Source organism: Saccopteryx leptura, chromosome 3 (genome assembly GCF_036850995.1).
Source record: "Saccopteryx leptura isolate mSacLep1 chromosome 3, mSacLep1_pri_phased_curated, whole genome shotgun sequence".
In the NCBI taxonomy this organism is placed as follows: Eukaryota; Metazoa; Chordata; class Mammalia; order Chiroptera; family Emballonuridae; genus Saccopteryx; species Saccopteryx leptura.
Genome location: NC_089505.1, coordinates 358,538,629 through 358,553,387, shown reverse-complemented (window position 1 = coordinate 358,553,387; position 14,759 = coordinate 358,538,629). Strand labels below are relative to the sequence as shown.

At 51.1% G+C, this 14,759-nt stretch overlaps 1 protein-coding gene across 3 annotated transcripts in view; it reads left to right on the top strand.

Annotated features, from left to right (window-relative positions):
* ANXA13 (annexin A13) overlaps positions 1-13,573 on the top strand; it is a 48,889-nt gene extending 35,316 nt beyond the window's left edge. For all 3 annotated transcript variants that reach the window (XM_066379441.1, XM_066379442.1, XM_066379440.1), the window contains 3 exons: positions 6,901-6,976; positions 9,793-9,905; positions 12,961-13,573. In XM_066379441.1, coding sequence (XP_066235538.1) covers positions 6,901-6,976; positions 9,793-9,905; positions 12,961-13,080 — 309 coding nt within the window. In that variant the 3' untranslated portion in view covers positions 13,081-13,573. The remainder of the gene's footprint in view (positions 1-6,900; positions 6,977-9,792; positions 9,906-12,960) is intronic.
* The last annotated feature ends 1,186 nt before the right edge of the window (positions 13,574-14,759 follow it).

Genomic DNA, 14,759 nt, shown 5'->3' with positions numbered 1-14,759 from the left:
GTACCTGGCATGTGGTAAGCATACAGACATTTGCTGTTATCACCATTCTAATTTATAGTCCTTACCACTCCCAAGATGGATGTGATATGTCTCAGAGATATGCTCCTGAAAAGATGTGTATAAATTGCTCTTATGCAATTTTTTTTTTAATCTGAAGATAATTTTAAGCCGACAAGGCGAGTTAGATATTTCAAGGCACTTAATGGTGAGTCCTTCCCTGAAAATCAGTCTTTAATTGCAAGAAGCCTTTTGGGGAATATCAGATTTTATTTGGGTCTCCTATTTTACACATGCAGAATGCTTTTAACTATTCAAAGCACTTCTGCGCCCTGTATCTCATTTCGATTTCACAATAATACTGTAACTATAATGTAGGCTGAACAGCCATTATTACCACAACTGCTGGACGAGGGAAGGCTGTTGTGAGTAAGGAGCCATCTGTAACTTATCAAGACCACACAGCAAGTCGGTAGCAGAAAGGGGATGAGAACGGCGAGATTCCCCAGGCTGAGCTTCTACCTCGGCTGGAGCTGGCCGCTCCTCACTCGAAAGACTGTTTCCTATGTGTTGCCAGCAGATCAAAAGGCAATAAAGCTTTGGAATTTTATCATCACTGTATATAAGCCTTGCGGGCCCTCTGCTTTCAAATTGTGCCCAGAGTGATGATCAAAGGCAGCTGACCCTGCACTCCCAGGGTCTCTGAGCTGTGTAGACTGAGCCGAAAAACTTCTCTATGACCTAGACCTTCTTCCCGTGTGACTGGGCTCCGTGGACGGAGGTTTGGGGGATGGCTGTCATTGGTGATGACTATCAAAACACACATACACGTGAGTGTGTGTGCATGTGTGCGTGTGTGTGTGTGTGTGTGTGTGTGCGCGCGCGTGCCTACTGATTACCTGTCTAAGGATATGCTCCAGACCAATCGTTCTCAAAATCAACCCTGAAACAGCAGCATCAAAATCACAGGACAACATGTTAAAATGAAAATTCTCAGTCCCCAGCCTGGACCTACGGAGTCAGATTCTCTGGGGTGGGGGACCTACGGTCTGCGTTTTAACAAAGTTCCAACTTCTGATGCATATCAAAGTGTGACAAGTCCGTTCTGTGCTACTAGCTGTACGACCTTGAGCGAGTGCTGCAGGGTTCTGCGCCTCGGTGTCTGCGACCATGAAATAGGGATAATGATAGTCCCTATGTCACTGGGCTAGTAACGGTTAAATGAAGGAACAGAAGTAGAGCACTTAATCCTCAATGTGCTATGGCAGCTCAACAGACAGGAGCAGTTGGGAGGAGTCGCCCTCTGAGAACCCACAGTGTTAACAATCAGAGCTTGCCTGTCCTGTGGAGGTGCAGTGGATAAAGCATCCACCTGGAATGCTGAGATCACCGGTTAGAAACCCTGGGCTTGCCCGGTCCGGCACATATCGGAGTTGATGCTTCCTGCTCCTTCCCAATCCCCCTCCTCTTTAAAATAAATAAATAAAGTATTTTTTTAAAAATCAGAGCTAAAGCTTAGATGGACAATAAGATAGTCTGTTGCTTTGATGATTCTTTACATGAAACCAGTTCAAAAATGCTGCCTATTCATCTGTTCCAAAACTCCTGCTGGAACATCATTTATCTTGATCCTTTTATCTTCAGTTTCATCCTCAGAGTTCACCCGATCTTTGGACCGCACTTCCTTACGTTCTCTCGTGGTCTCTGGCTGAAAGCTCTACGATGCTAGAGTCAGATCACTGGCACATATTCTGTGGCATAGGTTGTCCTGGTATAGAGCTGAAGTGTAATTTCTGGCACAAAACCTCAGAGTTTTGCCCTCTATCTGCCCTGTACGCCTGAGTCTGAAGTACTGATGTGCTCGGACACCCCAGCCCAAGCAACAGGGGTTTCCCAACTCTGCTGCAAGATTATTACAGCCCCAAGTCTACCAAAGACGAAAGGTATATATAGTTATAAAGCCAAACAGGGCTCGGTATACAGTGTAGGGGCCCTGAGCCCAGGCTCCCCCTCCCCACCGTGCCCTCTCTGTTTCTCCCTCCCCTTTAAGTGTTGTTCCTAAGCCCATTCCAGGGTCCTTATCCCCTGAATTACTGTAGCCAAAGCCAGAGGATAGGGTTCTGCTGTGGGCACCCAACCATCAGTCTGGAGGAACTGGTTTTAATTCCCTATTTTTCTCATCTCCCTACCTGCTTAACTAGAAGAAGCCTTTGAAGTTGGTCTGGAATTCACCCCACAGTGTGTTTCTGTACTGGGATCAGAAAACCTGGTTCTGTCCAAAGAACCTCCTAAGAATTAAGTGTTCCCAGAAGTGAAAAGTATGACATTTGCAAAGAAGAGTCATAATTGCTGGGAGGTGCCTTAGTAGAGGGGCACAGGGCAGGAGGGAGGTGGAGAGGCGAGAGCACCGTCTTCTCGTGGTGTTGGGTGAGAGGCGCCCCTGGCACTGTGCAGGGAGGTGGAGAGGCGAGAGCACCGTCTTCTCGTGGTGTTGGGTGAGTAGTGCCCCCTGGCACTGTGCAGGGAGGTGGAGAGGCGAGAGCACCGTCTTCTCGTGGTGTTGGGTGAGTAGCACCCCCTGGCACTGTGCAGGGAGGTGGAGAGGCGAGAGCACCGTCTTCTCGTGGTGTTGGGTGAGTAGCGCCCCCTGGCACTGTGCAGGGAGGTGGAGAGGCGAGAGCACCGTCTTCTCGTGGTGTTGGGTGACTAGCGCCCCCTGGCACTGTGCAGGGAGGTGGAGAGGCGAGAGCACCGTCTTCTCGTGGTGTTGGGTGAGAAGCACCCCCTGGCACTGTGCAGGGAGGTGGAGAGGCGAGAGCACCGTCTTCTCGTGGTGTTGGGTGAGAAGCACCCCCTGGCACTGTGCAGGGAGGTGGAGAGGCGAGAGCACCGTCTTCTCGTGGTGTTGGGTGACTAGCGCCCCCTGGCACTGTGCAGGGAGGTGGAGAGGCGAGAGCACCGTCTTCTCGTGGTGTTGGGTGAGTAGCGCCCCCTGGCACTGTGCAGGGAGGTGGAGAGGCGAGAGCACCGTCTTCTCGTGGTGTTGGGTGAGAAGTGCCCCCTGGCATTGTGCAGGGAGGTGGAGAGGCGAGAGCACCGTCTTCTCGTGGTGTTGGGTGAGTAGCGCCCCCTGGCACTGTATAGGGAGGTGGAGAGGCGAGAGCACCGTCTTCTCGTGGTGTTGGGTGAGTAGCGCCCCCTGGCACTGTGCAGGGAGGTGGAGAGGCGAGAGCACCGTCTTCTCGTGGTGTTGGGTGAGAAGCACCCCCTGGCACTGTGCAGGAAGGTGGAGAGGCGAGAGCACCGTCTTCTCGTCTTCTCGTGGTGTTGGGTGAGTAGCGCCCCCTGGCACTGTGCAGGAAGGTGGAGAGGCGAGAGCACCGTCTTCTCGTCTTCTCGTGGTGTTGGGTGAGTAGCGCCCCCTGGCACTGTGCAGGGAGGTGGAGAGGCGAGAGCACCGTCTTCTTGTGGTGTTGGGTGAGAAGCACCCCCTGGCACTGTGCAGGGAGGTAGAGAGGCGAGAGCACCGTCTTCTCGTGGTGTTGGGTGAGAAGCACCCCCTGGCACTGTGCAGGGAGGTGGAGAGGTGAGAGCACCGTCTTCTCGTGGTGTTGGGTGAGAAGCACCCCCTGGCACTGTGCAGGGAGGTGGAGAGGCGAGAGCACCATCTTCTCGTGGTGTTGGGTGAGAAGTGCCCCCTGGCACTGTGCAGGGAGGTGGAGAGGCGAGAGCACCGTCTTCTCGTGGTGTTGAGTGAGTAGCGCCCCCTGGCACTGTGCAGGGAGGTGGAGAGGCGAGAGCACCGTCTTCTCGTGGTGTTGGGTGAGAAGTGCCCCCTGGCATTGTGCAGGGAGGTGGAGAGGCGAGAGCACCGTCTTCTCGTGGTGTTGGGTGAGTAGCGCCCCCTGGCACTGTGCAGGGAGGTGGAGAGGCGAGAGCACCGTCTTCTCGTGGTGTTGGGTGAGTAGCGCCCCCTGGCACTGTGCAGGGAGGTGGAGAGGCGAGAGCACCGTCTTCTTGTCTTCTCGTGGTGTTGGGTGAGTAGCGCCCCCTGGCACTGTGCAGGGAGGTGGAGAGGCGAGAGCACCGTCTTCTCGTGGTGTTGGGTGAGTAGCGCCCCCTGGCACTGTGCAGGGAGGTGGAGAGGCGAGAGCACCGTCTTCTCGTGGTGTTGGGTGAGAAGCACCCCCTGGCACTGTGCAGGGAGGTGGAGAGGCGAGAGCACCGTCTTCTCGTGGTGTTGGGTGAGTAGTGCCCCCTGGCACTGTGCAGGGAGGTGGAGAGGCGAGAGCACCGTCTTCTCGTGGTGTTGGGTGAGTAGCGCCCCCTGGCACTGTGCAGGGAGGTGGAGAGGCGAGAGCACCATCTTCTCGTGGTGTTGGGTGAGAAGTGCCCCCTGGCATTGTGCAGGGAGGTGGAGAGGCGAGAGCACCGTCTTCTCGTGGTGTTGGGTGAGTAGCGCCCCCTGGCACTGTGCAGGGAGGTGGAGAGGCGAGAGCACCGTCTTCTCGTCTTCTCGTGGTGTTGGGTGAGTAGCGCCCCCTGGCACTGTGCAGGGAGGTGGAGAGGCGAGAGCACCGTCTTCTCGTCTTCTCGTGGTGTTGGGTGAGAGGCGCCCCCTGGCACTGTGCAGGGAGGTGGAGAGGCGAGAGCACCGTCTTCTCGTCTTCTCGTGGTGTTGGGTGAGTAGCGCCCCCTGGCACTGTGCAGGGAGGTGGAGAGGCGAGAGCACCGTCTTCTCGTGGTGTTGGGTGAGAAGCACCCCCTGGCACTGTGCAGGGAGGTGGAGAGGCGAGAGCACCGTCTTCTCGTGGTGTTGGGTGAGAAGCGCCCCCTGGTACTGTGCAGGGAGGTGGAGAGACGAGAGCACCGTCTTCTCATGGTGTTGGGTGAGAAACGCCCCCTGGCACTGTGCAGGGAGGTGGAGAGGTGAGAGCACCGTCTTCTCGTGGTGTTGGGTGAGAGGCGCCCCCTGGCACTGTGCAGGGAGGTGGAGAGGCGAGAGCACCGTCTTCTCGTGGTGTTGGGTGAGTAGAGCCCCCTGGCACTGTGCAGGGAGGTGGAGAGGCGAGAGCACCATCTTCTCGTGGTGTTGGGTGAGTAGTGCCCCCTGGCACTGTGCAGGGAGGTGGAGAGGCGAGAGCACCGTCTTCTCGTGGTGTTGGGTGAGAAGCACCCCCTGGCACTGTGCAGGGAGGTGGAGAGGCGAGAGCACCGTCTTCTCGTGGTGTTGGGTGAGAAGCGCCCCCTGGCACTGTGCAGGGAGGTGGAGAGGCGAGAGCACCGTCTTCTCGTGGTGTTGGGTGAGTAGTGCCCCCTGGCACTGTGCACAGATGAGGCCCAGAGAGGGCCAGAATACGAAACCCCTCTCCTGCCTGCCCTCCTGCTTTTACCTGCTGCGTAGGCTAAGCTTCTACAGAGACTTGAAAAGCACTGTCTGGCCCAGTATTAACAATAGAAACAAAGTGTTTTAATGTGAGGATTTTTTCAATAAACACAGACCGGCATGAATACAATGCCCTCTGGAAATAAATACAGTATAATCTCAGTCCACAAAACAAGAACCCTGTTCATGGAAAGTGACACCAGTCTCTCCTGAAACACCAGCCCCCACCCCACACCCTGAACGAGGTGACAGCCCTCTAACCTAGTCCCCAGATGTGCGAATCACTGTGAGCTGGGCAAGAGGGCTTCGCTAAACCTGGACCCTCCCCCCCCACGTCTACTGCGCTCGCATCACAAAGAACGCTTTGTTTCCCTGAATGTTCAGAATAAACTACGTAAACTCCGCTGGTGTGTCCTCCGGGGCCCCAACTATTTATATAATCACAATTGTGTCATATCCTCTAAAGATAATTTTTAAGAAAAATAATTCCATTTATTTTTGATATTTTTTTATTTTTAGAGAGAAGGAGAATGAGAGAGAGACAGAGAGAGAGAGAGAGAGAAAAACATTGATTTGTTGTTCCAGTTATTTATGCATTTATTGGTTGGTTCTTGTATGTACCCTGACTGGGGATAGAACCTGTAATCTTGTCCTATCGAGACAAGGTTCTAAGCAACTGAACTACGGGGCCAAGGAAGATGTTTCAGTATTTCTAATACTTAGACTCATTTCCCAAACCCAACGAAAAGTTCTCCTTTCTCTTTCTTTGCCTGCCGTGAGCATGGCCCAGGCCACAGCCATGTTAAGTGTCGTCATACTTTACTCTGAACTTCAGCTTCTATAAATATTTGGAAAGAAACCTAATGTATCATGCTGTGCAGAGCGATATGCAAGCTGGTGGTGAATACAGGACCGTTTGGAATCACCCCAGAACAAATGAAAGTGGCATTTGATGTGGCCAGACCTCCTTGTCTAGCCCACGCACCCCACTCTATCAGAAACATGATTAGACGACATTCTTACCACGGACTTCACAGCTTCTATTTATTTTGCCCAAATTGTAGGAGACTGAGTCCTCCGTCCTGGGCAAAGGAGACCAGGCAGGTGTGGGTAAGATGATTACAACCACGGCTTCCTGGAAAATTAGACATGGAAAGAATTTTTTAAAAACACTTAGGAAACTCAATACTATATATAACATTAAGAATTATTGATATAGCCTATGTTCCTTGTCCATCCACTCCCTGATTTTACAGAGGGGGACACTGAGGCTCAGGGTGTGGTCCTGACTGGGGTCAAAGCCATCAGGGGGCAAATCTGGACTAACTCCTCAGCCATGCCTGCCCCCACTCAAATGGGGGGGCAGCCACCTTCAGCCCTGCAAGCCATGAGGACAGATAGGAGCTCCTTAAGCCTACGTGGCCAAATCCGGAAGGGTTTAGCGCTTTTTGTGGGGGAAGAACCCCAGGTGCACTGGAAGTACCTCCCGAACTAACGGCCGGACTTTGTCTCTCCAGCTCATCGGTAAGGACATCGAAGAGGCCATTGAGGCGGAAACGTCGGGAGACCTGCAGAAGGCCTACTTAACTCTCGGTACAGTCGGGCTGGGAGGGCCCCTGACTTGGGATGGGCTGTCCGGAGACTGATTCAGAGACGCAAGTTTGTTTGGAACCGTTTTGGGAACAACACATCTAAGCAGCATTGGGCAAGGGAGAGAATGAAAATGATACAATTACAACAGGGGCTTTCCTGGTCCCCAAGGAGTCCTGGAGCCGGGATGTCCAAAGTGGAGGCAAGGGGCCCAGGTCTTTGCACCCCATGTCGAGCAGAGGTGTTTGCAACCTCGGGTAGGGCTGCTCCCTCCTTGGAGGACAATTCCTGGGAAAGGACTCAGTTGTGAGCAGCCAGCCACCCGCACTTGGACTGAGTGCCATTGTCCTGAAGAGGTCACCTGGGGTACACACCATGGCATCCACTACAGTCCCGCTGAGACTGCAGGTCCCTGAGATCACCTGTCAACAGCCTGGGACCACTGTGCAGGCTCAGGGAGCAGCATGGAGTTCACAGGGCGCACATTCCAGAGTGCCCAGATCTGGATTCACGAACAAGTTCCTGCACCTACCTGGTGGCTCGAGGGTGTCTTTTTCCATTTGTTTCCCTTCATCATGTGGGATGAATGAGGACTGTTTAGAAAAAGATGGGAGGGAGACCAGATCTTGACCGTGCCAACGAGTGCCAGCCAGGGCCTTCTCTCCAGGTGGAGCCCAGAGGCAGGAAATAGCAGAGAGAGATGGGCCCGGGGCTGAGGCCGGGGCTGGCAGGCCGCTTTCTCTTCCCTGCGAGCCCAGGAATGAAGGCATTGTCCATTGTCCACACTCCTGGGGCAGGGAGACCAGGGCACCGTCCCAAATGGCACAGGAATGTAGAGCTGCGTCCCCAGAAGACGAGGAGGAACCGAAAAGGCAGCCCTGGAAGTTAAAAAATGTGCTGTAGCTGCCAGCCCTTGTCTTCTCTTTTCTATCTTCTTTCTTTTTCTCTTTCTTTCTTTTTTGTTTTGTTTTGAACACTGTCAGCAACTGGTTATTTAAAAATTTGTCCTCGTTTTGTACACAAATTATCAGGACTTCTGTTGTGATGCCCAGAGGCCTAAACTGCCTGACCCACACAACGTCCCTGGCTGACTGTCCTCAGGGCTTTACCGGATGAGAGTCTTCAGTAAATGGAGAGGTCCACTCCTAGCTCAGCTTCGGGGCTCCACACCCTTCCTGTGCTTCCAGGGCAGAGAATCAGGACAACCCCAGAGCTCCGTCAAAAGAGTAATAGTCATCTTTATTAATATTGATTTTTCATGATAAGGAAACCGTTACTAATATGAATGGTTTCAAAACCATTCAGTTCTTTAATATTTACTTAGCACCTGCCTGGGCCAAGGGGGAAGACACCCGTGTGGGTTTTGAGCACACCAACGCCAGGCAGACAGAGGGCCAGTTCACTGTCCCTCAGACCGTTGGAGGGCCGCCACATACAGTGCTCCTCTCACTGACCACCAATGAAAGAGGTGGCCCTTCCGGAAGTGCGGTGGGGGGGCGGATAAATGGCCTCAGGGGGCTGCATGCGGCCCGCCGGCCGTAGTTTGGGGACGCCTGGGAGAGAGTCTTCAAAAACAGGCTGCGAGGTCACTAGCTCAGAACGTCTGGGGATCGCAGTGAGTCCCAAATACGCTGCTCTTCACATTGACAGGTTCCCCCCACAACCACCACGAGTCAGTGCAGCAGCTTTCAGATTGTTCTTGGGCTAAAGAGGCCAGACACCTGGGTCTGGGCTTTTCTTTTCCACTGACGCTCTGATGGCTGACACATGTCCTGTACAAGAAGACGTACCCCCAACTTAGACTCTGTTCCTTTCCCTTCCTCTTAAGCATCCACCCTTTGGGCAAGTGCCTAGAAAACAAGAGTTTCCCTTAAGGACACATTAAGACTGTGCATTACATGCTTATGCTGTAGTTGTTACTTGTCATTAATCACTGACAATAAAACACGTGAAGCGTTCTACGGTAGTGCCAACAACCTAAAGAGTAAGTGGTCCATTTCCCCCAAAAGTGTTAGTCAATCTGGACCCATATGAGGCTGGAAGGAGGGGAGAGAAGAGTGACTGATCCCCCAGCGATGCACCCTGTCTCCTGCTGGGTGAGTCAAAGCCATGTTTCATTAATTTACGGAGCAGATCAAAGCTGGCCGACGGGGGAGGGCAGAAGAGCGCCCCTAGCGGCAGCGCTGGGAGGCAACCTGCAGCCAGGATCAAACGTTTCATCAAGCCCGCATCCCAGATCGCAGACCACGACAGCAGCGGGGGACTTAGAAAGGATCCAGAGATGAGACTCATCCAGCAAACCCAGGGAAAGGACGGAAAGGACAGAAGGCTGTTGAGCCCAGGAAGGCGGGGCCGCAATCCAACAGAAGGGATCTCCGAGATTCTGACCTTTTATCACAGCCAGGTTGCCGGCCCCTCTGCTTCCTCTCCTCACCCGCCTCCAGCATCAGAGATTCTCATTTAGATAGATATTTCTGCTGGTGAGAGGCGTGAACTTTGCAGGGAGAGCCCGAGGATGACCGAGCAACCCCACACTTTCGAAAGGTCTTCAGGGGACCAAGAGAGAAGGTTCTTACTCGTCAGGAGGGGTTTAGACTGGGTTCTTAGTTGAAGAATCCAGGTGCATTGAGCTGGGGAAACTTCCAGATCCCATTTCACAACAGTATGGAATTCTCTTCTTTCAAACATCTGCCTCCCAATTCAGTTACCTCCAAGGGTGGCCAGGGTGACACCCTAGGCCATCTCTGTTCCTTCACGGGTCTCCATGTTATTCAACAGGATGTGACTGTCTCAGTCTTTCTTTTCCCTCCTCCACCCAGTGAGGTGTGCCCGGGACCAGGAGAGCTATTTTGCTGACCATCTCTACAAGTCTATGAAGGGCGCGGGCACCGATGAGGAGACGCTCATCCACATCTTTGTGACCAGGGCTGAGGTAAGACACCCTCGACCCCAAAGTGGCGGGCTCTGACTTCTCTGTTGGCCACCACAGATGTCATCAACAAAGAATGTTTACCATGGGCTGGTTTACAGAAAAAGTAAAACAAGGACATCCTTTTCCTTCCCAGACTTCGTGAAAAGGACTTGTGCTATGCTTTAACCTGTTTTCTTTTTGCAAAAATACAGGATAGAGAGCTGCTTCTATTTTTGTCATCTGTAGCCCCAAAAAAGCTCAGGGCAGTGTGCAGAGGGGGCCTGGTCGAGCCCTTCAGGGTTCAGTTTCATTTTATGGAAAACAAAACTGAGACACTGAAAGGTTAGCGACAGACTAGGTCACCCGGCAGTGCAGACAATGAGCAAACAATGTCCTAACTCCTGAGACCAGTCTTTCCTTGTGCAGAAGCACAACTCTGCACAAGAAACACATCAGTACAAGACAGTGTTTCTCAGCTTTATAAAAATTATCAATTGCTCCACTAAGGAGCCTTTTAGGCCCCGGTTTTTTCCTAATTGTTACTCCCCACATCAAGAAATGTTGACACCACAGATATACTGATATCTGCTTATGTTCCATTTTTAGGTATTTTTACATAAAAAGATAGAGTGGGGGGTTTTCCCCACCCTGTAAGAACAAATTTTAGCCCTGTTAGGAATGATATTGTCCCCCTTTGAGAATGCATGGGTATAAGAGAGGGATAGGGGGTGGGTAGCCAAGCTTGGGAGCAGCTGTCAAGATTCATAGCAAATGCTTTGGAATATAGAGTCACATGTAGACGAAAAGACAAAGGAAAGGGGAAACGGCATTTCATCTGCGGTAGGAGAAGCCTTGGAGAATGAAATGTAACCCAGTACTTGAAAGCCACAGACATCTTCCCTCAAAAACATTGTGAAGTGAAGGGGGAAAAGATACCAACCCAAATTCTGGCCCACAGCTTTTGACAAATAACCCTTACCATCTAACACTGTTGGTTTTAAATATGACTTAGCAACAAGACTGTTCTTTCGTTCTTATTTCTATTCCTGGAATTTCTCCTCCCCCTCTTTCTCCTCCTCCTCCACTATTTATAATTTTCTTTCTCTCTTAAGGTCTATGTCTCTCTCTCTCTCCTCCCTCTTCCCTGTCCCCAGTCTCTCTGCTACTCTACCCCAGCCTTCACTCTTTCCTCCGAGGCTCCAAATCTCTCTCTTTCCCCCACTTTTCCAGGTCTCTGTCTTCTCTGTCTCTATGTCTCTTAGCAACTCAGCCCGCCAGCCAGTCTTGAGGCACCCAGAGGAGCATGTTGGTGACAGTGCAGGGTAGGAATTCTAAAAAGTCCCCATCGGAACAGATGGGTCATGGAGTGGTTATTCCAGGACGCTCTGCTCATCTCAGTATTGCCACGTGTCCTGGGTCATCTCCACATGTGGACCATCCCCTCGGATGCTTCAGACGCAGCTAGGTGTAGTTGGCCAGAATCCCCAGTGCCCCCATGCATCGTGGTACAAGGACAGAGCCGCAGTGTGCCCCTCCACATGGACCCCCCACCACCACTTTCTGCCTCACTCCCAGCCAAGCACAAGCCTGCAGAGCAGAGCGACAGGCACCACCTGCCTACGAGGGTCTCTCTCCTGCTCAACACCCACTTTCAAGAGTTCCTCCTTTGGCCCTGGCCGGTTGGCTCAGTGGTAGAGCGTCGGCCTGGCGTGCAGAAGTCCCGGGTTCGATTCCCGGCCAGGGCACACAGGAGAAGCGCCCATCTGCTTCTCCACCCCTCCACCTCTCCTTCCTTTCTGTCTCTCTCTTCCCCTCCCACAGCTGAGTCTCCATTGGAGCAAAGATGGCCCGGGCGCTGGGGATGGCTCCTTGGCCTCTGCCCCAGGCGCTAGAGTGGCTCTGGTCACAACAGAGCAACGCCCCGGAGGGGCAGAGCATCGCCCCCTGGTGGGCAGAGCGTTGCCCCCTGGTGGGCGTGCCGGGTGGATCCCGGTCGGGCGCATGCGGGAGTCTGTCTGACTGTCTCTCCCCGTTTCCAGCTTCAGAAAAATACAAAAAAAAAAGAGTTCCTCCTTCACCCACCTTCTTCTATCCTCACCTCTCTCTCTCTGCTGCTTAGCTCTCTGATCAGGGCAGGAGGGAAGACAACCGGAACTTGAGTGATGGTTGGTAGGTCTGTCTAGAAAGCAAGATAGAATTTAAATTCAAAGACTTAAGGAAAAAGTATTCCTGCATAAAGACGGTGCTGCGCTTCTTTTACGAGACTCGTGACATCTTCTCTGGAATGATGAGTTTTCCACCTCAAGTATTCTCTCCCTACTAGGTTGTAAGCGTCTTTAGAGCAGAACAAGCTTTTAATTTGTTTTTCTTCTGAGTCCTCTCCTCCCTTCCAGCGCCTAGGTTTTTCAAGCTTTCAATGAATTAGATCCAAAAGAAATCCTGCAGATCGCTATTGATTTGAATTTTGTTGACTGGCACGTACACCCTTTGCTGATCAGGGTACGAGAGAAAAAAAGACGCTTCCTTTCAAATCTCTGTGTTTTGTTCAGTCCTGCTACCTAAGAATGATTCACTTTTAAATAATTGTGGAAAAAATTCAAAAGAGAAGGAATATTTTGCAATACATAAAAAATCATGTGAAATCCACACCAAGTTATACTGGAACATACTGTATTTTTTGCTCCATAAGACACACCTGACCATAAGACACACCTAGGGTTTTAAGGAGGAAAATAAGAAAAAAGTGTTCTGAACCAAATGGTGTGTTAAAATATTTAATAAAATACCATATTTTTCACTCCATGAGACGGACGGGCATTTTCCCCTCCACTTTTGGGGGCGGGGGGAGTACATCTTATGGAGCAAAAAATACAGTATGTGCATACACACAGACACCTCTGCAACCCTCGGGAGCTGACCTCTTTCTCATCCACAGAATAGGAAGAATCATAGCGCCTACCTCTAAGGGTTGTTTTGAACAAATAAAAACAACAGGCTTAGCATCGTGCCCGCCTGCGTTTATGGTGAACAGACTGTAAATGCCGGTGTCTCCATCTCTGTTGCGCTCTCTCCACAGGCAGACCTTCAGGGCATCAAAGCTAAATTCCAAGAGAAGTATCAGAAGTCCCTCTCTGACATGGTTCGCTCGGACACCTCTGGAGACTTCCAGAAACTGCTGGTAGCCCTCTTGCACTGAACCACGCCAGAGCAGTAGGAGCGCAGGGGGACCACCTTTGTCAAGAGCCCACTCCAAACCAGATTTGCAAATGTGACTCCAGCACGAAAAACTCTCAAGAATCCCGGTTGTTGTTTTTTTTTCTTGGCAGCTTCAGTAGCACAGTCAGGCCAGGCTGTTTCAGTCAGAGACAGAGCAGCTTTGAGACGGTCGGACAGGTCAGCCTTGAACAATGGCTTAGCAAGTATCTGGGCTGTCTCTTCACTTCTTTGAGCACGGTAACAGAATGCTTTATACACACAGATGAAATCCTCCGCTGATGAAAACAACTACCCATCTGTGATAAAACATTTAGGAGAATATATATTGCACAGGGGTGATGTGTACGTTCTGGGTAAAGATTGACTGGTTAAGGTACAGGGAAGACGAGATTAACCAATTCATTCATTTTCCTTCTGCGTGTTCAATTTCAAAGCCTCGATGTTAATTAAAGTTGTGGATTACGCTTCCGTCAGCTGTTTTGCCAAAGACTGGGTTGATTAGCTCTGGCTCTTGTCCTAGAAAGAAGACTTGTGAAATTCAAATATATTTGGGATATGCAGTTATATTTGTTAATAATCACCAAGGACAGTCATGAAGGCCAGCAACAAGGAAACAATTGACTTGTCGGTGAGAAATATAAGTAGAGTTTAAATCCACTAACCTTTTACCTGGACTCCAATAGTCTTTGTGGCTTCTGTAGACATTTGACCCACTTGAGTCTTCTATCTGATCTTCAAATACAGTTAGGCTGGGCACAATGCCAATAGGGTCAAGGTCAATGGGCTGACCCTTAAGTGAATTGGTTCTGCACCAATAGCATCTCTGCCCCAAGATGTTTGTCTCATAGCCACGTGTTGCTAGATGTAGAGGGGTCTGTCAAGAAAACACAGACACTCTGGTCCAATAATTATAGATGTCTTTCACTGGATGGTGATTTGTATCTGGCACTGCTGAGTAGCAAATTTTGATATTTAATCTTCCTAACAGCCCTATGAGGTTAATATCACTCCCATTTATCAGTAGATAAACTGAGACATTAAATAACCTGCCTAAATTCATCTGCAAGTGATAGAGTTGGAATTTGAATCCAGCGCTGGAATTCAGAAATCACACGACCCACTGCCTTTCTTGGAAAAATAACACAAAGTACATAGTAATGGGTCTGGATTCATTCACCTGCTTAATTCCCTACTCTCTGCCCATCACTGTGCTGGGCTATGGGGACACAAAGATAGGTGGAACACTGGCTATGCCTTGAGCAGTTTATTCCCAGGCTGGTAATAGATGCCTCCAATATTCAACAGAATGCTGTAAGTACCTGAATATGGGCATGGAAAGCTCTCTTCCCATGAGCAAGAAGAGGGAACAGGCAGCTCTGCCTGGGGTAACTGGGGACCACTTCAAAGAGATACATTTATGTTGGGTTTTGAAGAATGCATAGAAGTCTCCAGAGGAACAAAGAAAGGAAGGCAGGGGCAGAGGCTCAGAAGCATAAGGAAGCCCAATGTTTTCAGGAAGCAGTGATAACCACCGTCCTGGGGCACGGAGATGGTGGAGGGAAGGAAGAGGGTCGGAAGGCAGCCGGCACAGCTGCCAAAGGGTTTGCTTGAATCACATTAGCAACGGTTTTGCCTGCCAAGTGTGGATCGGTCTGGCCC